At 41.1% G+C, this 8,963-nt stretch overlaps 1 protein-coding gene across 2 annotated transcripts; it reads right to left on the reverse strand.

Annotated features, from left to right (window-relative positions):
- Positions 1 to 351: 351 nt before the first annotated feature.
- Positions 352 to 8,769, reverse strand: ipo9 (importin 9). Of its 2 annotated transcripts, none has more exons than XM_056735186.1 (24): positions 8,438 to 8,769; positions 7,139 to 7,200; positions 6,959 to 7,045; positions 6,658 to 6,859; positions 6,488 to 6,576; positions 6,288 to 6,374; positions 6,070 to 6,189; positions 5,869 to 5,969; positions 5,424 to 5,482; positions 5,195 to 5,346; positions 5,011 to 5,109; positions 4,821 to 4,927; positions 4,610 to 4,749; positions 4,336 to 4,495; positions 4,004 to 4,230; positions 3,767 to 3,915; positions 3,557 to 3,685; positions 3,211 to 3,486; positions 2,715 to 2,881; positions 2,497 to 2,630; positions 2,276 to 2,395; positions 2,054 to 2,176; positions 1,273 to 1,349; positions 352 to 992 (listed from the first exon to the last, which is right to left on the reverse strand). In XM_056735186.1, exons 1-24 carry the CDS (start codon positions 8,601 to 8,603, stop codon positions 882 to 884), a joined length of 3,144 nt encoding a protein of 1,047 aa, XP_056591164.1. In that variant the 5' UTR covers positions 8,604 to 8,769; the 3' UTR covers positions 352 to 881. The 2 variants fall into 2 exon arrangements, with proteins under 2 accessions (XP_056591164.1, XP_056591163.1); XM_056735185.1 differs by having other exon boundaries at positions 4,336 to 4,498; positions 8,438 to 8,767.
- Between the last annotated feature and the right edge of the window lie 194 nt (positions 8,770 to 8,963).

The raw sequence follows: 8,963 nt of genomic DNA on the forward strand, positions 1-8,963 counted from the left end.
TTTTTATTCAGTAACTATATCTTGAAAAGGCAGGCATACTATTGTATATATTGGGACTGGTTTGGCATCGTTTGCAGAACACTTGTATAGGAATTTGTAATCAACGAAAACCATAATTACAGCTAAATAAAATGATGTTTTGTTGTTGATGTGTTAAATGGTCATGTAAAAATGTTGAAACTAGATATACTGACATTTAAAAACTAGACCCTAGTAGGCCTTTTATTTTGGCATTTATTGTCACTCTAATGGAGACTGCTACTTATAAACTGTATGATCACCATGGTAACACTGGATTTTCATGCTTACCTAGCACAGAGTAGACATAAAGGCCATGCTTATAAGACCATGTAATGACAAATAACATGGATAATTTTAATAAGGCCGCCAACAGTTCCAACTTCTTTTCAAAGTTCATCTGTCAGAAGTATTTTGCCTTCCTCTACAGAAAGAATTTGTAACCCACATGATTTAGTAAAGTGAGAAGATACAAACAGACAACGGTTGATACTTTTAAGCCATTTCTAAGTCGTTATCAGTCCCGTTGCAAAAAATGAGTCATTCAACCCCCATCATGACACCAGACAAATGCACCACAGTGGTGTTTTGATAACTGTGATATCCATTTCATATCCAACGCTGTCCCGTCTAGGATCTGTCACTCTTGTTCTTCTCTTAGGAAATCAATGTTCATTTCTTCCCTTAATAAAACAGGGAGAGGGATGTAAACTCATTAGACTAGTCCTCTTTTACGTTGTGTATCAGAAGTTCTGTCCAAAAGGCTTCCCAAGGCCACTCAAATGTTCAAAGTTTGGAAAAAGATGACCGAGTGGTAAAGACTGAAACACGGACAAGGAGCTGATGTCAGTTAGTGATACAGGTCATATACCAATGGACTGCAACACTCTTCTCTCTGCTTCATTCAAGTGGCTTGAAAACATGCTATAGCAAGGCTGCTGGGCAAACTGGGTGAGGAAATCTGTCATATAAGCCTGTGGAGAAAGGCAGAAAGACAGTAGTATGATGGCATAGTAGTAGTGTCATGAGGCACGGCATGTAACACATTAATAATGATAAATTATAAAAAGTGTAATGTATTTTTATTCTTATTTAACTAAATTGTATTCATTTTTACCTGTCCCTTTTTCATTTCACATTTAATACAGTACTGTCTTGTACATTCTCATTCTATTGCTATAAACGAAATACTTTGGCAATAATACAAATGCTAAATAAAGTTATAACAACACTATAGCTTATATACTAGCTTACCTGGAGGTCAATTTGATATATGGGATCTTTTAGAGCATCTGGATCTTCATCATCATCATCTTCATAATAATCATCATCTATGGGGAAATGTCAGTCATTTTTAATGTTTGTTGAAATGAAGCTTTAACAGATACAACATAGTAAGTTTTCTTTGTTGTTAAAACACACAGTTATCCACCAACTGAACTACTTTACTGGTAAATTCTCATTTTGTGAAATATTCGATCTTGCAGTTGTTCTTTCAATTTGATTGCTTTCCCCAAAAAAAGAACGAGATCTCCTCTCGGAGGTCTCTTATGAAGGTGTCAAATGGTACTAGGTGTAACCCGTGTACCTGCTCAGAAGAGGGGGACAAAATGGGCATAGTGGACTTCACTCCTTTACTTGTTATTTTTCATTTGATTATTACCAACAATCCATAACCCACACAGAATACAGCTTGTATTTATTCGGCATAGATGCATTACCGAAGATGCAAGGAATCCAAGTTCCTGCCTTGGAAAAGCAGTGGTGAGAAATGCATGGTGAATTTATAGGCAAATTATAAGTCATCAAAAGCAACTTTAAAAGCAATTTAATTTGTTAAACCAGTTGTGATACTTGAACCTGAACTTGAAATCGAATGCGGTGATGTGATGTGGTGTACACAAAGGCAAAAGCAAACTTGTGAATTTGGGTCCACAAACAAAACTCTTTGTCACACTAAAGCTACCACCAAACATAAACTTATCTGAATTGAATCCTGCAAATGTACTTTTGTGATAGTTCTATGAAATCATACCATATTTGTTGGACGCAATGAGATCAGAAAGGAGCTGTCCTGCTAACCCTTCATCTTCCTCCTCCTCATCATCCTCATCATCATCATCCTCCTCCGCCACATCATCCCACATTCCTCCCGAGTCTACAAAACAACCAAACATTTATAAATTCAAGCTGTATTTATTTATTAATACTTCCAGGACCAATCATGTAACACATGAAACCACATGTAATCCTGTACCTTGGGTCCAGTCTGCTGGATTTGCTCTGTTTGTGTTAGCCTCCACGACAGAGGACAGTTCATTGACAATGAGTTTGAAGATCTTCACCAACAATGGAATGTTGGTCCATCGCTGTGGGTCTGAGGCAAGAGTAACAGACCTGTCATACACCTTAGACAATATAATACATTACACACATTTTTCAACAATGAGATAAAGAGATTAACACAAGCAGGCTTACTCTTGGCCGATTTGGAACGTGTACAAATGCCCGCGTCCGGATTAAAAATTTCATCTCCTTTGACGACAATATCTTGGAGGCGCTTGTCATCTGTGTTGAGACCGTGCTGGAGCAGTTTACACAAAGCAACAGCGCTGTGAAGGGAACAACCAAGATGTTATTTCACCGGAAGATTTGACGTGTTTAAACAAACTGATGACAAGATTTGAAAGCCTCACCTGACTTTGCCTTCATACTGGCCGTAGAACAGATGCTGGCGACTCATCCACTCTGCCATGACAAACTCAAGGGCAGGTTTCCCCGTGGGACCCGGAAGACTGCATAGGAATTCCAGCAGTGGCTCCAATTGAGAATGAACCAGATGGGCAAAAACCATGATCAGGGACTGAAAATAAAGATTGAGGATGTGTTTCACAGTTAACTTGAGCCATCAACTTCAAGGGAATTCAGATGGCTTAATAAGAAAGAAACTTCAAATAGCTTCAGTGACCACATCTGTGATGTCATAAGATCCAACCAGATCGACAGATGCCATGTTTGAGATTTTTAAATGACTTAAACTATCCAACAACTGCATACACCATATATTATATCGCATTTCTGTCAGTAGATCCTCGAAAAAATTAAAAACTAGATCTTAAACGGTTTGGCGCAACTGTTTTAATTTTTGGGCGAACAGTTCCTTTAAGGGTGTATCTGTACCACTCACCATACCTGCATCACACTGAGGGTCTCAGCTTGCTGCATTTTGCTGAGGATGGCACGCAATATTTGGTCCAGCTGATCAGCCAACTGGGTGCCGGCCCGAGTGATGAGAGTGGACACCAGTCGACCCACAAAAGCAGCGGTGAACTCGGATGTGCGGGGGTCCAGGAGCTGACTGACAACCTGCATGACGTACCAAACCCCACTGTGGCCTTGTTCATCTTGCCATTGGGCGATTTGCTCCAGTCCCACGGAGACATAAGCCCTCAAGCATTCACCACCATTCTGGAAAAAACACTCCTTAGTATTTGATGAATAAGCTTCAGAAAGTGTAGATACAGGAGACCAATGCTACCTGCATAGTGGTGTTATCATCGGTGCGTAGGGTGCACTGGGCAACAGCTGGAAAAGCTTGGCACACGAGCATGTCGGACAGCGGGGGCTTGGTGTTGCGAACAACTGTGGTCAAGATGTCTATGGATGTCTGTCACAAAATAAAATAAACAAATATAAAAATTAACAACAGTCTAGTATTAGAGAGAGATGAACAGTTTACAGCACTTACAGCACAAAGGCCGGATGGGATTTTATCAGGTGGTGCCTGCATGATGCTAACAAGAGTAGGAATGAGACGCATTTGCATTGGTCCTTGGCAAGCTTCGATCTGGGCAAGCTCCTTAAAGATGTCCTGCGCTAAAGACGCCACCACAGGATCTGACAAAAAAAGGTCAAAAAAAAGATGAGCCCGATTCAATTCTCCAAATCTAAAATGTGAAGGATACTGACTACAAAATGACTGTACCATTACTGTACTTAAGGAAGATAGCGATGGTGAGAGGACAGATCTTGTTCTCCGCACTCGTTGTGAAAGCAGGATCCACCGTGCAAACAATACAGAGGGTCTCCATGACTAAAGTCAGGACCTCAGAGCTAAACTGAGCGGCGAGCTGCACTAGCCCTTCCAAGACACTGGGCAGGAACGGCTGTAGGACGTGTGTACTCTCAGACAGCTTTAGCTGATCGCAATACCTGCAAACCAGGTCAAAAACTGTCATCACTGATGCACCTTGGATACCAGGGCACAAATAAAGTTGTGAGAACTTGCACATACAAGACGAAAGAGAAGCAAATTACCCCCAGATAGCTCTCACAGCAGAGATCCGAACGGAAGGCGGCTGGCTCTCGTGAAGTCCGCTTACTGTGGCTTGAAGGAACTGTTGTATGAGTTCAGGGGACATCGCTGCAGTAAAGCGACTGGCTGCCCATAAGGCCCGACCCAACAGGAAAGGGGAGGCTGCTGAGAGGGGAATAAAATGGTGATCTATGAATTACTCATAATATTTTATTATATATTACATAACATAGACCAAATAATTAGATTGTCAAATGATGAAAGTGTAGTATCTACCTGGTAAGTTTAGGTCGGCAAGGATGACATTGGCAAGGAACCCATGCATATCAAACTGAACACGTCCATTCTTTACATTTTCTGTGATGATGGTTTTGACCGAGCCCAGGGCCAGCATACAAGCTTCATGCACCTTCCACCTGCACAACCAAGAGGAGTTATCAACGAAAAGCCAGATTAAAACAAAAAATAAATAATGTTTCATCTTTACCAGTGTTCACTGCCTGCGTTTTTGGCTTGCTCTGCCTCCAGAAGGTGACGCGTTGCAGCCGCAGCTAATGCCGCAGCACTCTCATTCTGAAACTCTGCAGCAACAGCCTGACAGATGAGAAATGTCTTCGAAATAACTGAGAGAACTTGGGGCAATCCAAAACCTGTACAAAATGCTCAAGAGTTCTTACCAGCAGCAGATCCTGTGCCGAAATCCGAACAGAGTAAGAAAAAGTATCGTCATCTTCATCCTCAACGAACTGCTGAGGATTGGCCGTCCACACTTTGATCTTTCAGAAAGAAAACATAGGACATGAATTAAACTATAAAGAAGAACTACCGGATGTCAATAAAACACTCATGCCTCCCACACACCTGATCTTCAGTGATCTGCATGTAGAGGATGATGTAATAAATGAGCTCTGGTAGTGCTTTCTTCACTGTGCTCTTGAACTTCTTGTTCTCCAACAGTGTGTGGACAAACTCAAAGATGCTGAAAACCAGGTTCTCAAAACCAAGGACCTCGCCTGTACACAAAAAAATAAGGGGTCCTCAAAAGTGTAGATAACGGTGATGGTTCACCAAAACAAGAAGTGCCACATACCATCCGAGTCAACTGGATCGTCCACTTCTTCTGTGTAGTTGACCTCAGTTCTCACATAAGTAGAGTTTATTAAGAAAAATAGGGTGACAGATATAACTTCAAACTTATTCAATACTTCTATTTAGCAATCTTCATAATGCACAGATGCTACACTCTTAAAAATAAAGGTGATTCACGATGCCAAATTTGTCCAAATGGTTCCTAAGAGAACCTTCAACATTCAAAGAAGTATTTCACAAGAGGTACATCAAAAAAAAAAGGTTCTTCAGATTAGAAAAAGGCAAGAAAGAAATGGTTGACTGAATGGTTCTTTGTGGAACCAAAACTGAACTATGTCATCACTGTGAAGAACCTTTTAAGCACCTTCATTTTTTAGAGTGTAACATTGAAACTAGCCAATTATCAATGACGAGAGCATTATAAAGGCATTTTTATGAATGGATATAAAGAGGCGCTCTCTGTCAATGTATTCCACACAATGGGAAGGATCTGCTGCATGGAGGACACCATAGGTTTGGGAAAGTTCTTTACAAGAGCTGTTACCGCCTGTGAAGAGATCAAATACAACATAAGATAAATATCTTGTTTAAGAAATAAAAATATTAGGAATTAACAATGCATATTTGCTGGAATAAGAACTAGTCACCTTCAAGACTTCCATCTTCAATCCACTGTCTGAAGTCGGTCCATCTGGTATGTGCAACGCCTGTATAAAGGCCTCGGTGAACTGCTGCACCACTGGGAAGATCAGAGTATTGGCAGCACCCTAAAATGAAACAATGTGTCAATTTGACATGTTTAAAAATGTTAATTCACTATTTGAAAAGTTTACCTATGAAAAGAAGTATTTCACTGAAACGTCACCTTTGCTACCTCATCAATAGCACAGATGAGATTGGCACAGGTTGTAAAGATCTCAACTGATCTGGATCGGGTACGAATACTGTAAACCTGCAAAAGCAACCGATAAAATCCCAACCGTGATTTATCATTCATCAAAATTCATCATGCATTTCAAGCAAAACTACCAGAAAGATGACGTGTTGCTAAACCGAGCATTATACCTCTGCCATGGTAAAAATCTTGTACATCTGAGGCAAAATGACTGGTGCAACGTCCGGCATCTGTACATCTGTCACCTCTCTGGTAAATTCTATGTAATACATCATCAGATATCACATAATAACACAATTATGTTTTAACATAATTCCTCGCCAGTTCCAAGAGACAATACCTGTGAGGACCCTCATGGCACCATGTACAGCATTTACATCCCCACTGGCCAGCATGTCCATGAGGAGCTTAAAAAGTCCAGGCCAAGCTTCAGGCCAGTCCCAGTGTGCTATAGCAGAAAGTGCATAGGCTACACTGGAGCGCACCTTGCTGATGGCCTCTCGCAATCCGCTTGGCAGCAGTTCACGTATCGCTGCTTTAGCCTGAGAAGAAAGGACAAAAATGGAAACAGTTTCTATAGTTCAATGCAAATTGGCCTACGTCTTTCCACAGATCTTTGCAGATGCAAGTAAAGATTGTACCCATTCTGTAGTCTCCGGGGGCCTGTATTTCTCTGACTGAGCGCACCAATGGGTCTCAACATATTGCTTTAGAATGACAGAAGCCAGCTGCAAGAGACAGAGTTAACAGAACCCCCCAATAAACATGTGAAATCAAAATAATAGTTTTATTGCTTTTTTGTGGAAAACGTCTGCTCTTACTTGTCGTATTGCAAGAGCTCCACGTGGATCGACAGTAAGCTCTGCCAGATGAACTCCAAACTCTACAAAAACAGACGGATAACATTTGCTGTGTGGAACTTAATGGGATAGTTGTCCCAAAAAATAAACCATTGTTCTGCCAACATTTACTCATCTTCATAAAATTTCTTCTGCATAAGAAAAACGATGATATCAAGAAGAATGTTGATAACCAAACAACACTGGACCCCCTTCAATTACATAGTATGGACGCAAGACCAAAACTTTTCTGTTGTGTTCCACAGAAGACGACATCATATACAGGTAATGAACAACAAAGTGAACAATCAATTTTTTTATTTTGGGGTTAACTAACTTTTCACAAGTTTTCTAGAATGCACATGTTTGTCTATATTGACTACCACCATAAAGTTGGCAAGTATTCAAGTTCACAAGTCATGTGGAGTCCATGTAATGTAAACGGAGCAGTAAGTACAATTGGTAATGTACGATTTAAGCAAAATACCACAGCAGTGCTGGGTCTCAACATTCATGGATTTAGGCTCGTGGACACGAGACAATGTTACTGCTGACACCCTGCCCACATGGGTGAGCCCACAGCCCACGCAGATGTGTTAAACTGGACATAAAACATGATGATGTCTAGTTTCAAAGCCATATTAAAACGCCGTTTATTTTTCAATAACCTCACTAGGTGAAGACAACAAATTGAGGCGAATTCTCTATTACATTTTATGCTTTGGGATAGAATAAACCTCTTAACACCGATCAATGACCACACAAAGTGGGGGAATCCATCTCCCCCTGTTGGACAGAGAGGGTGGGGTAAAAAAAAGTTTAGGAAAGATAAATCTTGGTGAAAAAAAGTGAAACCCTTTGACTTCAGTAACGTTAGCTCGCATAAATAATGTGAACCAGATCTCTTGTGTTTTTTTAAATAAATTGTGTTTTCAGACTATTCATCAACTTAACGTTGATGCCATGCGAGTGGGAGTAAAAATAAAATCAAATATAGATAAGTTATAGCATGACGACTAACTAAAGTGCTCACTTATGTATTTTCTTTGATTTGTGCATGAACTTCACAAGGAACGTTGCTGATTATTTTGCACATGGTTACGTTACTCAATTCAATCCTGCATGTTTAACTCGTCATATTGACTAACTTACTCAAATGGGCAGGCTAATAGACAGGCCTTGCACACAAGCATTTAAAAGCAAATAAGCATGTGTCCAGGAAGGCCCATGTGTAAAATCTGCAGTTCACATGTTGTGGAAGCATCTAACGTCAGGTCTTACCCTCCGTCACTTCCAACACTTTAATGCGCTCCTCCGCCGCGGCGCGCACTTCTTGAACCGGGGACAGGATGGCGTTCAACGCGTCTATAAGAGTCTCCTTTAGTCCTTTATCCACCTGGTCGAGAGATGAAACCGGGCCGGGACCCGAGGCGCTCATACCCGCCATATTTCCGCCAGTCCTGCTGAAGCAAACGGAGAAATAACCGGGTACCTGACGGAAGGATGCACAGCGCGCCAATGCACTGTTAGGGAGGGACTATCATGAAGCGTTTCCATTCGTGTATGGTTGGTGCTTTGATGACCATAGTGGCTCCATCCACAGGAAAGGAGGTTGAATTGCGACAACATTGAAATGCATCTGCCAAGTTCGACTTCATGCGACGAGTCGCAGACGGATCAGCATATGACATCCAAGTATCGCGAGTATGCAGGTAGACTTATGAAAAGCTCTCGCGGTACTTTAAAGTCATACGCCGATCGGTCTGCGCACACGTAATATCTTCTCTTTGTCGCAACCAAACGCTTT

Source organism: Triplophysa dalaica, chromosome 21 (genome assembly GCF_015846415.1).
Source record: "Triplophysa dalaica isolate WHDGS20190420 chromosome 21, ASM1584641v1, whole genome shotgun sequence".
NCBI lineage: Eukaryota > Metazoa > Chordata > Actinopteri > Cypriniformes > Nemacheilidae > Triplophysa > Triplophysa dalaica.